This window comes from Typha angustifolia, chromosome 15 (assembly GCF_048772165.1).
Source record: "Typha angustifolia cultivar Huaian chromosome 15, ASM4877216v1, whole genome shotgun sequence".
Classification (NCBI taxonomy): Eukaryota; Viridiplantae; Streptophyta; class Magnoliopsida; order Poales; family Typhaceae; genus Typha; species Typha angustifolia.
In genome coordinates, this window is record NC_133253.1 from 17,500,960 (window position 1) to 17,520,795 (window position 19,836).

A 19,836-nucleotide genomic window follows, 5' to 3' on the forward strand; every position below is an offset into this window, starting at 1 on the left:
AATATAATTATAGAGGTAAAGTATATTTAGGCCTAAGTACATGATAAAATGTAATTTCTCCTTAAATTTTCAATCTTGGAAAATAATAAGGATTATATCATTTATCCATTTTATAGTACAAATTAGTTTAAGTATTCATTATTATCTAATTAGACTTCTAGCTCTAGGCTCTAATCCTGGCCAGACTTGGGCTCAAGCCCGATCCAGGATAGTCGGCGAGAACTAACCAACCGACTATAAGAGTCGACGCCGACTTCATCGTCTCACCTCCATAAAATGAGAAAACCCCACATCTTTCTTCCCGTCGCTTGACACTTCCCTCCTCTCTCTCTCTCCTCTCTTTCTGTCAACCCTAGCTCACTCCAAAACCCTAACCCTCGCTGAGGAGATCCACAGGGGACGGAGAGCGCCTAGGATTTCTTCTCTCTTCTCTTACCCAGTAGAGAAGGAAGGATGTGGAACGGCGCGGCGCCGCCTTCGTCCTCGATGGCGCCTCCGCCACCGGGGACCACTGGGACTCCTGCAGCGCCGCCTCCGCCTCCGCCTGCGGTGCAGCCGTCTTACAGCATACCTCCTTCTCCGGCGGAGTTGGAGGCGCATCTGGTGGAGAAGGCAAGGAAGTGGCAGCAGCTCAACTCCAAGAGGTATGGCGACAAGCGCAAGTTTGGATTCGTGGAGGCGCAAAAGGAGGACATGCCACCGGAGCATGTTCGCAAGATTATCAGGTACTTCGTCTTCTTTCGGAATCCTTCCTCCTCATTCTCTAATTCTTAGTTTTTGGAGCTGTTTTACGCTCTAGAATGCATATTTTGATCAGAGATGGACCGGATAGGGAATTTAAACGAAAGAGAGCTGGTTATCTTTCCTTTAATTTCTCTTTTTAATATGAAGCGTTGGATTTTCGGAGTTTGTGTGAGAAAGATGGTATTGTTTTGCTTTGGCCGGTCATTGTTTATCACGAGCAATATTCCTAGAGCTACATGAACGGGGCTATATATTCTATGTTATCAAATAAAGTATTAATTTATAGTTTCAAGGACAGTGCTGCCCATCATCTTACCCATTTTCTACTTACAGGACAAAAGTATAACAATATATCAAATTATACCATAAATTGGGACTTTATTTCTAGGATCTGTGTGATGCTGTCATGTCTGCTTAAAGTTTACAGTAGGCATTACGAAGAAGGATGTTTAGAGCAATTTATATATGTTCGGTTCAATGGAAGGCAAGAAGGGTGGTCCGAACATCCATCTTTTGTACTTGAATGAGCTTCTCCAGAATGATTTACTGAATGGTGGAGCAGTCAGATTTAGCTTATTTGAACTTGAGTTTATTGAAATGCTTATACCATGTGTCTACACCTTTAGACATTTATATTATTTTGGTTGATGAAAAGAACAGGGGCCGGACTCAGTATTCTGAAGTGAAGAGAAAGCAAAGTTACTCACTTGTCATTTGTCCTTATGCTTTTGTATCTACGATAATATCCAACTACATATTCCACGGTTTACAATTAATTTATTAAAACTTGAAAGAAACTCTATGAGAATGTATTTGAATGCATCTACAGTAGGTAACATATTTAGGCGAGCTTGAATGCTGCAACCCTCTGTTTTGATTGGTTATTTGCTTAGAACTATTGAGATGAATGTAACATGCTGGTCAAACTAATGTTATTTACTACTGTCTTGCACAGAGATCATGGAGACATGTCTTCAAAGAAATACCGTCATGATAAACGTGTATACCTTGGAGCCCTTAAGTTTGTACCTCATGCAGTTTATAAGCTTCTTGAGAACATGCCCATGCCATGGGAGCAGGTGACTGCTTATTTTTAGTTTTGTTCTACTCATTAGTTATTAAGTAGTGAATTCATTAGCTATTACTATGATATATGGTATCTGGATTGTTATTTTATGCAATTCCTTATTTGCAGGTTCGCAATGTGAAAATTTTGTATCATATCACTGGAGCAATCACATTTGTAAATGAGATTCCTTGGGTAGTTGAACCAATCTACCTTGCACAGGTGAGTCATGCAATTCTCTTTATTAGGTATTTTGAAATTATCAGAGGCATTTAGTATTTTGCATATTTTTAAAGGATTTGTAAGCTATTTTTTCTCAAAATTGTTTTAACTTAGGTTTGGTACTTCCATGTCTATAGAACTTGTTACTTTACTATTTATTTGCTAATCTACTCATGGTTAATGCGCTTAACAGTGGGGTACCATGTGGATTATGATGCGGAGAGAGAAGAGGGATAGGAGGCATTTCAAAAGAATGCGTTTTCCTCCATTTGACGATGAGGAGCCTCCATTAGATTATGCTGATAATCTTCTGGATGTTGAACCATTGGAGGCTATACAACTGGAACTTGATGAGGAGGAAGATTCTGCTGTGTACACCTGGTTTTATGATCACAAACCTCTTGTAAAGACAAAGCTTATAAACGGACCTAGCTACAGGAAATGGCATCTTTCACTTCCGATAATGGCGACTCTTTATCGACTCGCAGGGCAGCTATTATCTGATTTGATTGACCATAACTATTTTTACTTGTTTGACATGGAGTCATTCTTCACTGCCAAGGCCTTGAACATGTGTATACCTGGTATGTTCCACACTTGCTTTTTGTCAACGTGATTATGTCTATGAAGCGAGATATTCATCTGTCCTTTTAGAGTAATTTTGATGCATTATATGTTAGTAATATTTTTCTTGGAACTTGTACAATGCTATTATCGTGACCTTGATACTATCTTATGGCTGAAAAGTTAAATGAGGAAATATTCCTATAATTTAGAGAGGAACCCATCATTTTTCCATAGTAGTTCACGGTGGTCATATATATTATTCCTATATGTTGCTTTTAGCATGTATTACTCACTCTTGGTCATATGTTCTGTACTTCCTTCCAGGTGGTCCCAAGTTTGAGCCATTGTACCGTGACATGGAGAAAGGAGATGAGGACTGGAACGAATTTAATGACATCAATAAGCTCATCATTCGTCAGCCACTGAGGACAGAGTACAGAATTGCTTTTCCTCATCTGTATAATAACAGACCAAGGAAAGTAAAGCTTTGTGTATATCATTCTCCAATGATAATGTACATAAAAACTGAGGACCCAGATTTGCCTGCATTCTATTATGATCCCTTAATAAACCCCATAACATCAATTAACAAGGTTGACCGGCGTGAGAAGAAAGTTAATGAAGAGGAAGATGAGGAAGACTTTAACCTCCCAGATGGTGTGGCACCTCTGTTGGCTGATATTCAACTTTATACTGATACAACAGCAGCTGGAGTTGCATTATTGTTTGCTCCACGTCCTTTCAACATGAGATCTGGCCGGATGCGACGATCTGAAGACATACCTCTTGTGTCTGAGTGGTACAAAGAGCATTGGTAATTTTTCTTCTCCTGCTTCCTCTTTTAACTTTTGTATGCATAGTTCATAAATTCACATCTGGTGTTTTTACCATTTCTAATATGATGTCATTAATTAATGTTGCAGCCCTCCATCTTATCCAGTTAAAGTTCGTGTCAGCTATCAGAAACTTTTGAAGTGTTATGTACTTAATGAGCTGCATCACAGGCCTCCAAAGGCCCAAAAAAAGAAACATTTGTTTCGGTCACTTCAAGCAACTAAGTTCTTTCAAACTACAGAACTAGATTGGGCAGAAGCAGGTCTGCAAGTTTGTAAGCAGGGTTACAACATGCTGAATTTGTTGATTCACCGGAAAAATCTCAACTATCTTCATCTTGATTACAATTTCAATTTAAAACCCGTAAAGACACTAACCACAAAGGAGCGGAAAAAATCTCGTTTTGGAAATGCATTTCATCTATGTCGTGAGATATTGCGACTGACCAAGCTGGTTGTTGATGCAAACATCCAGTTTCGCTTGGGAAATGTGGATGCATTCCAATTGGCTGATGGTTTGCAGTATACATTTTCGCATGTTGGTCAGTTAACCGGTATGTACCGTTACAAGTATCGACTAATGCGACAGATACGAATGTGTAAGGATCTGAAACACTTAATCTATTACCGGTTCAACACTGGCCCTGTTGGAAAAGGGCCAGGCTGTGGATTTTGGGCTCCAATGTGGCGGGTCTGGTTATTTTTCCTTCGGGGCATTGTGCCCTTGCTGGAGAGATGGTTAGGCAATCTTCTTGCTCGGCAGTTTGAGGGGCGTCATTCAAAAGGAGTTGCCAAGACTGTCACTAAGCAACGTGTAGAGAGTCACTTTGATTTGGAACTCCGAGCTGCAGTTATGCATGATGTTCTTGACGCGATGCCAGGTCTGTTACTTTATTCTTGATTGTCTTCTGATAGATCTTCATTTGTGGTTGAAATGTGGCTGTATACCTGCTCATCCAATCCTCATATGTTGATTATAGCGTAATTGTAGTTACTGATAGAATGTGAAACTTATGTAAGAAGTTTTGGTTTAATGCAGAGGGCATCAAGCAAAATAAGGCGAGGACCATCTTGCAACATCTTAGTGAAGCATGGCGATGCTGGAAAGCCAACATTCCTTGGAAGGTGTCTATTATTTCAATGTTTAGTAATTGTTGTCTTATTCTGAATTTTATGAGTTTCTCATATTTTTTTTTTGTTTTTGTGGGTGAAGGTTCCTGGTTTGCCAGTCCCCATTGAAAACATGATTCTTCGATATGTCAAGTCTAAGGCAGATTGGTGGACCAATGTTGCTCACTATAATCGAGAGCGTATTAGAAGGGGTGCGACAGTAGACAAGACTGTTTGTAGGAAGAATCTAGGAAGGTTGACTCGTCTGTGGTTGAAGGCAGAACAGGTGACATTTATATTGCATACCTGTTATTTGCATAAGTTGTTCACTATGACTGTGGATTGAGTTCATTTTTTTGCTAACTTAATTCCTCCGCATGTTATCTATCTTTTGAGTTTTAACTCCAAAATGCTCTTTCTCTATTCTCTCGATCTTTTTCTTATTTTCTTACCCATTTTTAATAGGAGAGGCAACACAATTATTTGAAAGATGGTCCATATGTCACTCCTGAAGAAGCAGTTGCTATATATACTACAACTGTTCACTGGTTAGAGTCGAGGAAGTTCTCACCCATACCTTTTCCTCCTCTATCATATAAACATGATACAAAGCTTCTCATTCTAGCATTGGAAAGGCTAAAAGAGTCATACAGTGTTGCAGTTAGATTAAATCAATTGCAGAGGGAAGAATTGGGTCTGATTGAGCAGGCCTATGACAATCCACATGAGGCATTGTCAAGGATAAAACGTCACTTGCTTACACAGCGTGCTTTCAAAGAAGTACGTAAGATCTGATTTTCAGTAGCAGATTTTTTTTTGGCATTTCAGCATATTTCTAAATGTATTGCCTCTGCAGGTTGGAATCGAATTTATGGATTTATACAGCTATTTGATTCCTGTATATGAAATTGAACCTCTCGAGAAAATCACAGATGCATATCTTGATCAATACCTTTGGTATGAAGGTGACAAGCGACATCTTTTCCCAAATTGGGTCAAGCCTGCAGATTCAGAGCCGCCACCTCTTCTTGTCTATAAATGGTGCCAGGGTATAAATAACTTACAGGGCATATGGGATACTGGTGATGGACAGTGTGTAGTGATGCTCCAGACTAAGTTTGAGAAATTCTTTGAGAAAATAGACCTGACCATGTTAAATAGGTATGCAACCACTGATTTATTATATCAATTTTGATTAATTTTTGACAGTTGTTGCTCTTTGTCTAACACTTGTGTTTTCACAGGCTTCTACGACTTGTCCTAGATCACAATATTGCTGACTATGTCACTGCCAAGAATAATGTGGTGTTGTCCTACAAGGATATGAGCCATACAAACTCATATGGGCTAATTCGTGGTCTTCAGTTTGCTTCCTTTGTTGTTCAGTACTATGGACTCATGCTAGATCTCTTACTTCTGGGCCTAACTCGAGCCAGTGAAATAGCTGGGCCGCCTCAAATGCCAAATGAATTTATCACATTTTCAGATACTAAAGTTGAGACCAGGCACCCAATTAGGTTGTATTCTCGGTATATTGACAAGGTACATATGTTGTTCCGTTTCACTCATGAAGAGGCACGCGACCTCATTCAACGGTACCTGACAGAACATCCTGATCCAAACAATGAAAATATGGTGGGTTACAATAATAAGAAGTGTTGGCCAAGAGATGCAAGAATGAGACTCATGAAGCATGACGGTATCTTTTCTATTTTGATTTCATGGGCATCACTGATATTATAATTTCTTTACTACAGAAGAGCTTTGACAATAATAACTACTTTTCTTTTATTCTGCAGTTAACCTTGGGAGAAGTGTCTTTTGGGATATGAAAAATCGTCTTCCGAGAAGTATTACAACCTTGGAGTGGGAAAATAGTTTCGTTTCTGTCTACAGCAAGGACAACCCTAACCTGCTTTTTAGCATGTATGTATTGTCTCAAAGACTCAAACTCATTAGATTCACAAGAAAGACATTAACCATTTTTGTTAATTTGGTGCTTCCATACTCTCACAACAATGCTTCTATATAAAGATAAATATCTTCTCAGAGCAGATACCTGATATATCCTGTAAAATGTGTTTTAAGCTCAATATTTTTTATAATATCTCTGCTGTCCCTTTCCGACTTCAAGTTAATTAGTAGAATATTAGAGATGCTTTCTTAGACTCTGATTTAACTCTCACAACAATGCTTCTATATAAAGATAAATATCTTCTCAGAGCAGATACCTGATATATCCTGCAAAATGTGTTTTAAGCTCAATATTTTTTATAATATCTCTGCTGTCCCTTTCCGACTTCAAGTTAATTAGTAGAATATTAGAGATGCTTTCTTAGACTCTGATTTAACTCAATCTACTTTTATTGTGCTTATTATTTATTTTTGTCTTCAATTTACAATCTATTATTCTACCTTCACAGTACGAATGTGTTTATATGTTGTAATTTGATCTCCCACAGATTTCATGCTTACTTATATACTGAATGTTTGTTCTCAAATCTTCTATGTATTTACTATATTTCTTTATTGCCCTGCCCTTCTACTGATTTATCCCTTTCCTCTTCTTTGTTTTCTTGTCATTATTTAGTTAGTTTTCCTTGAGGACTGCTTCCGTTGCTTGGGGCATTTGTGCTCTCTTTGGTATGCGGAGAAGACCTGCATGTGTAGTAGTTCCAGTTTTCATGACGTGTAATCTATTTGTGCCAGTCTTTTATGATTTATTTTTGCTCATCAGCATGTTTATTAGTAATAACATGATCTTTTTTGTTTGTTTTCTGTCTCTGGTTCTAGAATTGCTTTTGTACTTATCTGACTGTAGTGACCCATACAACTTTTGGTTTCATATGAGTGAAGTTAAAAATGTTGCTTTATTGGCTCCCTTTTGGATTATACTATGATTTCTACAGATACAGATCTTATGGCATGCTAGTTGTGTTTTTGAATGCATGGTTATATCAAATTTAGATAGTTTCTATTTCTGTATAGGTGCGGGTTTGAAGTGCGTATATTGCCCAAAGTACGGATGACTCAAGAGGCATTCAGCAACACGAAGGATGGAGTCTGGAACTTGCAGAATGAGCAAACCAAAGAAAGGACAGCAATAGCCTTTTTGCGTGTTGACGACGAACACATGAAGGTGTTTGAAAACCGTGTCAGGCAAATCCTTATGTCATCAGGATCAACAACATTTACTAAGATTGTCAACAAATGGAATACAGCCCTTATCGGTATGTCAGCTTTATATTGTTGCATTGCAGACGGATTTTTATTTTAACACAACGAGGAACTACATTCTTAACATGCTTATATTTTTTTCCCCTTTCTCTTCAGGTCTTATGACATATTTCCGTGAGGCAACAGTGCATACCCAGGAGCTATTAGATTTGCTGGTCAAATGCGAAAACAAGATTCAAACTCGTATTAAGATTGGATTGAATTCAAAGATGCCTAGCAGGTAATTAACTAACTTCTCTAGAATGTGAATTCCTTTTAGCCTGCTAATAAATACCACTCTGGTTCTTATTCTTATTATGCTTTCAGGTTTCCTCCTGTTATTTTCTACACACCAAAGGAGATTGGGGGTCTTGGTATGTTGTCAATGGGCCATATACTGATACCACAGAGTGACCTCAGGTATAGCCAGCAGACAGATGTTGGGGTGACGCACTTCCGCAGTGGTATGAGCCATGAGGAGGATCAACTAATCCCAAATCTTTATCGCTATATTCAGGTTCTTATTCACATTTATTGGATAATTTCTTGTTTGATTCACAGTGGTATTTTGCTGAACTCACTATCTTTATTTGATTCTTTCAGCCATGGGAGAGTGAATTCATTGATTCACAACGTGTATGGGCTGAATATGCATTAAAGAGGCAAGAAGCACAATCACAAAATAGGCGGTTAACGCTTGAGGATCTTGAGGTGGGTCTCTTGATTGTTGAGAAGACTAGGTCTTTTTTATCTCTATGGTAAACCAATCAGTTGTCCATTTAACATTAGTGAACTTACATTAATCAGTCAATTGTCTGTTTAATTGTTGAGAAGACTAGGATGCTTGGTTATATGTTAGTCAATTGTGTCATTAATATGAGTGAACTTGCGAGCAAACCAGAATTCATATTTTGGTTTTGCATAGTGCAATGCTTGACACAGCTTATTAACTTTTGCAGGATTCCTGGGACAGAGGGATACCTCGAATCAATACTCTCTTCCAAAAAGACCGTCACACATTGGCATATGATAAAGGCTGGAGGGTACGCACTGATTTTAAGCAGTACCAAGTCCTGAAACAAAATCCATTTTGGTGGACGCATCAACGACATGATGGGAAGCTGTGGAACTTGAATAATTATCGAACTGATGTCATCCAAGCACTTGGAGGAGTGGAAGGAATATTGGAGCATACCTTATTTAAAGGGACATAGTAAGTAAAAGCTGCCACTTTCTTTTAATGGGGCACAATAAGAAAAATCTGTGAGAACAGTCAAGTGCAACATTTCCTCAATGATTAACATATGAAGTCAATTTTTGTTAGATCATTTTATTTTGTTACCTGTTTGTTGAGGTCTGTTTTGCTGATTATAGATGATACTTTTTTCAGTTTCCCAACATGGGAAGGTCTCTTCTGGGAGAAGGCATCTGGTTTTGAAGAGTCAATGAAGTATAAGAAGCTAACTAATGCTCAAAGATCTGGGTTGAATCAAATCCCCAATCGTAGGTTCACCTTGTGGTGGTCCCCGACAATAAATCGTGCAAATGTGTATGTAGGCTTCCAGGTGCAGCTAGATCTTACAGGGATATTCATGCATGGAAAAATTCCAACCTTGAAGATATCTTTAATTCAGATATTTCGAGCTCATCTTTGGCAAAAGATCCATGAGAGTGTTGTTATGGATCTTTGCCAAGTTTTAGATCAAGAACTAGATGCACTGGAGATTGAGACTGTGCAGAAAGAGACAATTCATCCCAGAAAGAGTTACAAGATGAACAGTTCTTGTGCAGACGTTCTTCTATTTGCTGCACATAGATGGCCAATGTCCAAACCTAGCTTAGTTGCAGAGTCAAAGGATGTTTTTGATCAAAAAGCAAGCAATAAATATTGGATAGATGTGCAACTTCGTTGGGGGGACTATGATTCACATGATATAGAACGTTATACAAGAGCTAAATTCATGGATTATACAACTGATAACATGTCCATTTATCCATCTCCAACTGGTAAACATCTACAGTTATATGCTATCTTCTTCCCATGATTTTTTGAAACTAGTGTGCCAATGAACTAATATTTTTTATTTCTTATTGCAGGAGTGATGATTGGACTTGATCTAGCATATAACTTGCATTCTGCTTTTGGCAATTGGTTTCCTGGTTCAAAACCACTTCTTGCCCAAGCAATGAACAAAATCATGAAGGTACACATTGTTATATGGTCATTTGTTAACAAAGCTTAAGGCTTCTCACTTAAATAGCTAAGCTGATGTCCCTTTTTTTAAAGTCGACATTTTCATGTCCTTGTGATTCTTATTTATGCTAGATAAAGTAGCTTGCTTATTTATTTTTCCTCTTCACAGTCAAATCCAGCTTTGTACGTCTTGAGAGAGAGAATAAGAAAAGGTCTGCAGCTATATTCATCTGAACCTACAGAACCATACCTCTCATCCCAGAATTACGGAGAGATCTTCAGCAATCAAATCATATGGTTTGTTGATGACACAAATGTGTATCGTGTTACAATTCATAAGACTTTCGAGGGAAATCTTACTACAAAACCTATAAATGGTGCTATTTTTATCTTCAATCCAAGAACAGGGCAACTATTTTTGAAGGTTCTTTCATCTCATACTGTTTCTTTTAAGCATAATAGTTTGGACTCCTGTATAATTGAAAATAACAAACATAATAAATGGTATATGCAGGTCATCCACACAAGTGTTTGGGCAGGGCAAAAGCGTCTTGGACAGTTGGCCAAGTGGAAAACGGCAGAGGAAGTTGCTGCTCTTGTGCGATCTCTGCCTGTTGAAGAGCAACCTAAGCAAATTATTGTGACTCGGAAAGGGATGTTGGACCCTTTGGAGGTCCATTTGCTTGACTTTCCTAACATTGTTATCAAGGGTAGTGAGCTTCAGCTGCCATTCCAGGCTTGCTTGAAAATTGAGAAGTTTGGTGATTTGATACTCAAGGCTACAGAACCACAGATGGTTCTTTTCAATATTTATGATGATTGGTTGAAAACCATATCATCATACACTGCCTTCTCTCGTCTCATACTGATCTTACGTGCACTTCACGTGAATAATGAGAAGGCAAAGATGTTGCTGAAGCCTGACAAGACGATCGTCACTGAGCCACACCACATTTGGCCATCTCTGACAGATGATCAGTGGATGAAGGTGGAGGTTGCATTGAGGGATCTCATACTTTCTGATTATGCAAAGAAGAATAATGTAAACACATCAGCCCTGACACAATCCGAAATTCGTGACATTATACTTGGTGCTGAGATAACTCCCCCCTCACAACAGAGGCAACAAATTGCAGAAATTGAGAAGCAGGTGAGACGTTTGTGAAATTATTCTTTTATTTCTCCTTCGGTTAATTTATATTCTAGATCAAATTTACGTTCTTCTTTCCTTCTTGCAGGCAAAAGAGGCAAGCCAGTTAACTGCGGTCACAACTAGGACTACAAATGTGCATGGAGATGAGCTTATTGTTACGACAACTAGTCCGTATGAGCAACAAGCATTTGGGTCAAAAACTGATTGGCGTGTGAGGGCCATTTCTGCTACAAATCTGTATCTTCGAGTCAATCATATTTATGTTAACTCAGACGACATAAAGGTGAGTTTGTGAATATTTTCATTTCAAGTCTCCCTAATACAGTGGATTGCTGACCTTAATATATTTCTTAATTAACAGGAGACGGGTTACACTTACATCATGCCGAAAAACATATTGAAGAAATTTATCTGCATAGCAGATCTTCGTACTCAAATTTCTGGATACTTGTATGGTTTAAGCCCTCAAGATAATCCCCAGGTGAAGGAAATCCGGTGTATAGCCATGCCGCCACAGTGGGGAACTCATCAGCAAGTCCATCTCCCATCAGCTCTTCCTGAACATGAGTTCCTGAATGACTTGGAGCCATTGGGTTGGATGCACACACAACCAAATGAGCTTCCACAGCTATCTCCACAGGTTAAAATTTACCCTTCTTACTCTTTGTGTGGTTATGTTGATGAACAAGACTGTTCTAATACCCTCTTTGTAAACTGTTGATTGTTTTATTGCAGGATCTGACATCCCATGCTCGAATTCTAGAGAACAGCAAGCAATGGGACGGTGAGAAATGCATTATCTTGACCTGCAGCTTCACTCCAGGATCCTGTTCTTTGACTGCATATAAGCTCACACCAAGTGGTTATGAATGGGGTCGCCTCAACAAGGACACTGGAAGCAATCCACATGGATACCTGCCAACCCATTATGAGAAGGTTCAAATGCTTCTCAGCGACCGCTTCTTGGGATTTTACATGGTAATATGCGTTATCATTCTCGTCTTTTCTAAAGGTTGTTGATGTTTTGTCTGTAAAATAGTGATCCGACATCAAATTGTCGTGCTCAGGTTCCAGATAATGGTCCGTGGAATTACAACTTCATGGGAGTAAAGCATACTGCGAGCATGAAGTATGGAATGAAGCTCGGCACACCCCGGGACTATTATCACGAGGATCACAGGCCTACACATTATCTCGAGTTCAGTAATCTCGAGGAGGGTGAGACAGCTGAGGGAGACAGAGAGGATAAGTTTACTTAGAAGAGAGTAGTAGTATTTCAGACAAGTACGCTGTACTAGTAAATATAGTACTGTGTCCTCGCCTATTAATGAGTAAACGGCATGGGGTTATGGCTGGTATTTATCCTTGGAAAGGACGTTGTACATAGGTTTTGTATGTGGTTGTGAGACACACTCCAATCTTCGGATCAACAGTACCTTTTCTTGTAGACTGCTCGAAGGAAGTGTACATTTATGCACTGATGTATGTCTTGTTTTAACTTATAGAATGCAGTTACGATGGATTTTGTATCAGAAAAAAAGCAATAACTACGCCCTTTGGTAGGTAAATTATTTATCTTGCATCTACTGGTGTGATCTCGTCCGAGTCAAAAAAAATTAAGCCAGCAAGCATCTTTTGAGATCAATGCTTACATGACCAGTTAGTAAATTAATATATATCCATGGAGCCTTTTACCTATAACAATCCACTAGCGTGCTCCTTTGGGCATTTTCCAGAGGGTTATATTACGGGATTGTTATATACCTATAAGAAGAATTAAAAAAAACAAAAAGAAGTACAAGCAACAAATCTACTAACTACAACAGAATCATCTCTACAATCCTTGTACAAGATACCATACCCATTCGCTGGGAATCACAAAGTTCACAAGCAATACAGAACATTCATCCTGCAAGAAGGAAGGCACCCTTCATGCTAGATAATTACAACAATAATGTTCCTCAATTCCTGTGCAATAACAGAGTTTTTGTAATCAACCCACCCTTTTTTTTTCCTTGTTCCAATTCAAACCAAACAGCTATTTGCAAGCACTTCATGATAGATTTGACTTAGATGACCTGTAGGTGTACAATTTACTTTCTCATATATACAGCCATACTAACTAACAGGAATTGCTGCTTCAATCGATGAATCATTTCTCTGTTTAGCATCAACCGTAGAGTCTGTTATATTTTCTGAACTCTCATCTGGAGGAGCTGCTGTTTCCGGAGAATTTACAACTGGTTCTGCCCTAAACATCTCATCATTTTCTAGATTTGATATCTTTTCCTTGGACTCTCCTTTGAGCAAGCCCACTACGTCAATCATTGATGGTCTCTTTTCAGGCTTGCTCTGTGCACAAATTAGTCCAACAAGCACTAACCTCTTCAATTCTGCTTCGATGTAATTACCATTTAGCTTCGGGTCAGCTATTTCATTGAACCTTATCTCTCTTGCCAAAGGAAGAGCCCAATCGGTGATCGCTACCTTTTGTGTTGAACTCGATTTTTCTATGGGTCTTTTTCCACTGGCAAGCTCTAGAAGGAGAATTCCAAAGCTATAGACATCGCAACTCTCAGAGGCTTTCCCAAACATGGCATATTCTGGTGCGAGATATCCAAGAGTGCCTTTTGCCTTTGTTGTAACATGTGTAGCACCATCAGGAATAAGCTTTGCAAATCCAAAATCAGCGACCCGCGCCTGAAAATCCGAGTCTAGCAATACATTACTTGTTTTTATGTCCCTATGGATTATATGAGGCGTTGTGTGGTGAAGGTAACTGCAGAACAATGAAAGCAATTAGATTACACAAGTGATGCTATAATAGTATCAAGTAATGCAAATAGCATATATGAGTTTATTTACTTACGCAATCCCCTCAGCTGATCCTATAGCAATAGACATTCTCCTGCCCCAGTCAAGAAGGCATTCTGCAGAGTGCGTGCCACGAAGATGAGAGAGCAAGCTCAGATTGGGCATGTAGTCATACACTATGAGGCGTTCCTGCCCCTCAGCACAGTATCCACGAAGACTCAGAAGGTTCTTATGCCTTACTCTTCCCAAAATCTCAACCTCAACGGCAAATTCTAGTTCAGCCTTGTTGCTCCAAACTTTCAGTCTTTTTACAGCAATCTACATCCAAGATAGAGCATTGACATTAAATTTGCTGATAATAGGAAACAAAAGTTACTGCACCAGTAATTGATAAAATTACTAAAAGCACCTAGTTTAGAAAAATGTTGTATTGCCTTCGTGACTGACTTGATCAAGGGCTTATTAATTTACACCAAGAGGTGGAAGAGAGTTGATTGGCATTTTACTTATGTGTTCAACCTAAGGAAGATCATGAAAACAACCTCTCTATCACTTAATATTTTAAATTTGCTCAAAAGAATAGAAATTCAAGCAATTGCATGCTCGTTCTTTCAGATTTGTTATGACAGTAATATTTTACAGCTGATTACTAATTTCCATGTAGCTAACTCTATTCTTCTTTTTAACACTCCATAGTTCTACTTTAATTGATATAATCATATATTTGTTGATGAAATTATGATCTATAAGAATAGCAGCTGGCGTTCATAAGATCCATCATTCATTATCATGGTTCATTGCAATCAACGACGACGCATGTGCACCTATCCATTATCATGTTGCATTATTATAATATCCTCAATTAATTGTGATCTATTATGTGCATATCTGCAACAAAATATAATCGTTATACAAGGTTCGGCCTGGTAGTCCATGATTGGCATCACCAACTTATGAGTACGGTAAGCGATACCACATTAAGGGCGTCCACATTCGCAAAGCTTTTGCCAACGATGATATAGAGAAGAAAGCTGTCTATAATCTTACCCAGTTAGCTCTATGCTGTAAAGGCAATTTGCCATTATCTATAACTAGAACCTATCCAGCAGGGTCCAATATGGCAAGCCTTACTAGAGCACCGACAGAAAAGGAACAAAGACTCCTTTCAGAGTTCCAGTGACAGCTCAAAACCTTATTAGTAACTCTTTATTTTCCAATTACATAATAGATAACCTATTCTGTCATAGGACTTATTCACTTTAAGTCAACTTGGTCAAGAGATGTAAGCAAACTTGGAGTAAGTAGTACTACTTAAAAAAACAAATCATCATATAATGCCCAATTCTTACTTCCACAAACTCACTAGTTAGTTGGACAACAAATTGATAAGCATTTGACAACTACAAATAAGAGAGAGACACAAAAGCACCAATAAATTCTTTAACAAATCTAAGAGATAAGAAACAATGGAACAGTATTGATAAGATACCTGAGAGCCATCCCAGAGTTGGCCCCAGTAGACACTGCCGAACCCCCCTTCGCCAAGCTTGTTGTCGTAATTGAAGCTATTGGTAGCCGAATGCAGCTCCTTTAGCGAGAAAACCCTCCACTTGGTCGCGTTCTTGCTCCCCTGATCACTCCTACATAACCAAAGTTACCATTTTTTATCACAACACCAATCAGAAGAACCCCAAACTAAGATCGACAATCGCATCTCCCTAACCAAAATCAACCACAAGATATCTTCTTTCCCCAGAATAACGAAGGCCCAACAGAAGAACGTACCAATTTCCGCAGCAAAAGAAGGAGCTGAAACCCATCTGAGAAGAAAGCTTGTGATGCTTCAAAGTTCAAATAGAGATGTCTTCCCCGGATGCGTGTTTCTTGGGTCTCCTTGTTGATCTCAAAAGGAAAAGAAGGGAGAGCGAGAGAGAGAGAGAGAGAGAGAGAGAGAGAGAGAGAGAGGATGGCGGAGCAAATTAGAAAGAGACAGAGATTACGCAAATTGAAGAAGAAAAAGCAACGGCTTACCAAACAGCTTACAGCTTTCGGTGGCGGCCTTTTGCTTTCTACTTCTTATTTTTGTCTCAATCATTGTATTTTGGGTTGTGATCACTCGCGGGAACTCGCTCTTTTCACTCACGCCGTTTCTTTCTCTAATAAGTTTCCTGTGATATTACGATTTATTATTATTATTATTATTATTATTATTATTATTATTATTATTACTACTACTACTACTACTACTTAGGCCTAGTCTATTTGAATAACAAAAAAATAAAATAAATAAACGTTTTATTTAACATATAAAACACTAATCTTATCGGCACTTAAATCTGTGCTAAAACACTGCTAAAATCTTTATATTACTGTTATAATAGACACATCTAACTACAATACCTCGTTAGCATAGTTTAGCCTACATCTCCTAAATAAATAAAAAATTATTAAGTATTAAGTTCGAAAATGAGATAATTCTGAGTATGTAAATTTCTATGGAGACCTATTTTTCTATGGAGACCTATTCTACTCAAATACTCTCATATTACACCCCTCAAAGTATACAAGTTTATAATTTACTCGTTGAACCTGTCTGTTGTTGAGAAACCTAACAATAACTAACAACTTACACAATAACTATACAAAATTATTAATTTTATATAATTCAAAATGTAAATCTTACCCTTTTAAACTTAAGATGGAAAATATATATATATATATATATATATATAATTGGGGCCCTATGCAATATTTCCAGAGAATTAGTATGCAATAGTACTATTTAGTTGGGTAGATTAAGAATATTAATTTGATTTGCAAATTATTATGCAAGTGATTGGTGCACCTAAATGTCCAAAAGTAGATACCTCTCCTTAATTATTCTAATCTTTGGTACGCCTACCAAATCATTGGATGGTGTAGTAGAAGACAAGTCGCTAATGCTTACATGGGACGAAAGTTAGATGGCAAAGAAAATCTAGTTGTAAGACTGTTCCTATTTGGCCCACAATTATTCATGGAGGGGTAGTTTAGTAACTTCATTTTGCTAGAAAATGACCTACACTATTGCATGATCTAAGTATGTAAAGATAAAAATGCTCTTAGATAAAACACTTAAGACAGGTTAAAGAGGATTGTTTTGTATGAATATATTTAGATTTAGGTTTAAGAGTAAATAGAATGTTATCATTTAGAGTTATATCTTATATAAAATGAGTTGATTAGTTATATCTTATATAAAGGACTATATGAGCTCCAAAGAAACATCAAGAACCCTAGAGTTGAAGACCAATTGGAGAACCAAATTAAAACTAGTTGGGGTAGTCTCCATCCTTATGCAGCTTTCTAGGCTGTAGTGGGGTAAAATATGCCTTGCATAATTAGATCTTCTAAATGTTTCCAAGCATACAGATGAATATATATATATATATATATATAACTTAGGAGTAGGATGAGATTAGGTGTGACAAAAACAAAAGGTCAAATAATGTCGACCATTGAAGACTAATTATACATTGAGTACATTGAGCACAACAATATAAAAAGGAATACTATGAAAAGTAGCAAACAAATCCATCAACTCCAAAGACAATTATCAATTTGACTTTGTCATCATGGGCCCATGATAAAGGTGATAGGAGTTCCAAAGGTGATCAAGTTTTCTAAGGCATATTATACATTCATCATCTAATGGCTTAAGTTATTAAGTTAGTAAAATTATGATGATATCACAACCAAAACTTTCAAGAATCTTGAGTTTAAAAGTTATCAGGGGGCTTTTAAGTTTAAAGTGGTAACTTAACAAGCCCTATTGCTAAAAGCTAATCAAACCAAGGAGCAGGTAGATGATAATTTAATTATGAAAGATGCTCTGCTTGTAATTAACTTCTATATCAGTCCATCAGTTGTATTAAATTCCAATAGATCTAAGAAGAATCTGACTTCATGATTCATATCCGGACCCTGTCCATTCATACACGAATCTTTTCATATACAATAAAAGCTGAATCACAACCAAATATTGAACAACCATCTAATTCAAGTACTTCATTTTTATTTATTTTTTTGATGTGTTAATGATACACAACTCTTCTTCTTCTTCTTTTAATCAAAAATATGAAGTATAGCCATCACCGGTGCTTAAGAGGTGGTCTTTTTGTTGTTTATTGGCCCAGATGTTTAATAAGTTATATTTATTTATTTATTGCTCAAATAATTATAGGTATGAAACTAGGGAGGATTAGTATTGCATAGAGTGATGAGAATATCTCAAAGAATGTGCTTCCCCAAATATTAGGTGACAAAATAATTATTTCAAGTACCAATAAGAGTCATGACTAGGTTTAAACATTGACAAGATGGTGATCATTTCCTAGTGAGGGTGTAAATGACAAGAGAAGCAGCAGTAGCAGAGCTTTTATTCTTGGAAGCTGATAACTAATTAAGTGTTGTTTATACATCTAAATTACTAACTTTCAAGATAACAACAGCAGGAAAAGCTAGCAAAGACAAGTACAACTATGAGAACATTAACCTTACACTGAAGTCTAGGCCATAGACATGATAACATTCAAAACAGGAAGAAGAGATAAGAAACATTTAATAATCTATTAAAACACACAGACAGTACTGATCACAAAAAGAAAAAAAAGAAAAGAAAAGAAGAAAAAAGAGCTCTCGATCTCCTCCTCCTCTTTCTTAGCCAAGAATCTTGAGACGCTTAACTGACCGGATGAAAGCTCTGCAACATGATTGAACCAAATAAAAATAAAGACTATGCGTTCATGGATGTTGATATTGATCTTGATGGAAATTTAACTTACTCCCATGGCACATCTCCAACCATCATCCAATCTCCATCGGCATCTTCGTAAGTGATCACACACTGATCGTGGTGGTGAGCAGAGTCCATGCTGATCATCTTTCCATCTGAGTAATTAAGCGACCGAATGAGTAATTTAAGAGGGAGGAGATAGATGTGATGTGATGTGATTTTAATTTGATGGTTAATTAACTACCATGATGCTTCGCAAGGTTCGGAAACATCTGCGCCAGTGTGTTGAAGAGTGCTCCATAGGAGTGGTGAAGAGAGAGGTCCACCTTCCTCCCAATGGCTACTCCTTTCATGTTGACCTTCACATAATTCACTCCACTGACATCATTCCTGAATCCATTGTTGTTCCAATTCTCGCACCTCTTTCGCGCGAATTTGATCGGCGGCCACCCCACCAAGACGCTGCTCTCACTGCCATTCCACATCAATCCATCCTCAAATGTTAACACTTAACGACAAAGTAAAACCGAGCGGTATTCCACTCCATGAGGACCTCCTCCTCCTCCTACTCATCGGCTTACCTGTTGAAATTATCGTCGTCGCTTTCGACATTCTTGACAAAGAGAGGCAATGTGGTCTTCGCCGGGGTCTCGTCGGATCCTCTCTTCCTGCACAGATGGGACGAGGCGTCGTTATTGGGTAAAGCCAGTCCAAGCTCCAACTCCATAGTATTGTTTCCTTTATTAGTATCAAATATTCGATGGCCCAAGTAAAGCTATATATGTGTATGTATATATGGGTATTAGAGAAGTAGTAGCGGAGGCCTAGGAGCATTGGCATGAGAGTAAGGGAATAGAGGGGTATCAAAGGGAACAGTGTGTTGGGCTTTTCGGAGACAACCAACAGCGAGTAAAGTTCATGGTTTAATCCTAGGGAGGCAAATCACTACTTTTTTGCCCCCCAGACACGGTCCCCTTCCTTTATTTCTGTACTAAAATATGTCCTGCTATTAGTTTATTAATGAACAATTACTGTATAAATAAGTTCGTTTTTTGAGGTTAAAGTAGAAGATATAAGAGAAAACCGAACTTTAAAAATCAAAATAAGGAGTAATTAAAAATGATAAAAACTGTTTGGGTGAAA

The 19,836-nt window shown here is 37.9% G+C and overlaps 3 protein-coding genes across 3 annotated transcripts; 1 reads left to right on the plus strand and 2 right to left on the minus strand.

The window, feature by feature from the left end:
• Positions 1-290: 290 nt before the first annotated feature.
• LOC140778194 (pre-mRNA-processing-splicing factor 8A) lies at positions 291-12,687 on the plus strand. The gene is made up of 25 exons (XM_073122786.1): positions 291-725; positions 1,700-1,823; positions 1,940-2,032; positions 2,226-2,616; positions 2,924-3,413; positions 3,523-4,313; positions 4,472-4,557; positions 4,646-4,828; positions 5,008-5,322; positions 5,399-5,703; positions 5,787-6,241; positions 6,342-6,468; positions 7,531-7,772; positions 7,876-7,999; positions 8,086-8,275; positions 8,362-8,469; positions 8,718-8,971; positions 9,149-9,765; positions 9,856-9,962; positions 10,122-10,376; positions 10,467-11,102; positions 11,191-11,388; positions 11,467-11,745; positions 11,841-12,083; positions 12,173-12,687. Exons 1-25 carry the CDS (start codon positions 454-456, stop codon positions 12,362-12,364), a joined length of 7,077 nt encoding a protein of 2,358 aa, XP_072978887.1. The 5' UTR covers positions 291-453; the 3' UTR covers positions 12,365-12,687.
• A 236-nt stretch (positions 12,688-12,923) lies between these two features.
• LOC140779915 (PTI1-like tyrosine-protein kinase At3g15890) lies at positions 12,924-15,931 on the minus strand. The gene is made up of 4 exons (XM_073125251.1): positions 15,705-15,931; positions 15,409-15,559; positions 13,975-14,237; positions 12,924-13,884 (listed from the first exon to the last, which is right to left on the minus strand). Exons 1-4 carry the CDS (start codon positions 15,737-15,739, stop codon positions 13,224-13,226), a joined length of 1,110 nt encoding a protein of 369 aa, XP_072981352.1. The 5' UTR covers positions 15,740-15,931; the 3' UTR covers positions 12,924-13,223.
• Positions 15,932-18,344: 2,413 nt separating this feature from the next.
• LOC140779209 (auxin-responsive protein IAA9-like) lies at positions 18,345-19,544 on the minus strand. Its single transcript, XM_073124202.1, has 4 exons — positions 19,275-19,544; positions 18,938-19,164; positions 18,743-18,848; positions 18,345-18,660 (listed from the first exon to the last, which is right to left on the minus strand). Exons 1-4 carry the CDS (start codon positions 19,418-19,420, stop codon positions 18,618-18,620), a joined length of 522 nt encoding a protein of 173 aa, XP_072980303.1. The 5' UTR covers positions 19,421-19,544; the 3' UTR covers positions 18,345-18,617.
• Between the last annotated feature and the right edge of the window lie 292 nt (positions 19,545-19,836).

Coding starts and splice junctions, on each gene's coding strand:
- LOC140778194 (XM_073122786.1), top strand. CDS start 454: ATGTGGAACGGCGCGGCGCCGCCTTCGTCCTCGATGGCGCCTCCGCCA. Junction 4,314..4,471: donor TGTTCTTGACGCGATGCCAG/GTCTGTTACTTT, acceptor GGTTTAATGCAG/AGGGCATCAAGCAAAATAAG. Junction 5,323..5,398: donor CACAGCGTGCTTTCAAAGAA/GTACGTAAGATC, acceptor TTGCCTCTGCAG/GTTGGAATCGAATTTATGGA.
- LOC140779915 (XM_073125251.1), bottom strand. CDS start 15,739: ATGGGTTTCAGCTCCTTCTTTTGCTGCGGAAATTG. Junction 14,238..15,408: donor AACTCTGGGATGGCTCTCAG/GTATCTTATCAA, acceptor TCTTGGATGTAG/ATTGCTGTAAAAAGACTGAA. Junction 13,885..13,974: donor GGATCAGCTGAGGGGATTGC/GTAAGTAAATAA, acceptor ATTGTTCTGCAG/TTACCTTCACCACACAACGC.
- LOC140779209 (XM_073124202.1), bottom strand. CDS start 19,420: ATGGAGTTGGAGCTTGGACTGGCTTTACCCAATAACGACGCCTCGTCC. Junction 19,165..19,274: donor GACGACGATAATTTCAACAG/GTAAGCCGATGA, acceptor GTGGAATGGCAG/TGAGAGCAGCGTCTTGGTGG. Junction 18,849..18,937: donor GAACCTTGCGAAGCATCATG/GTAGTTAATTAA, acceptor TTAATTACTCAG/ATGGAAAGATGATCAGCATG.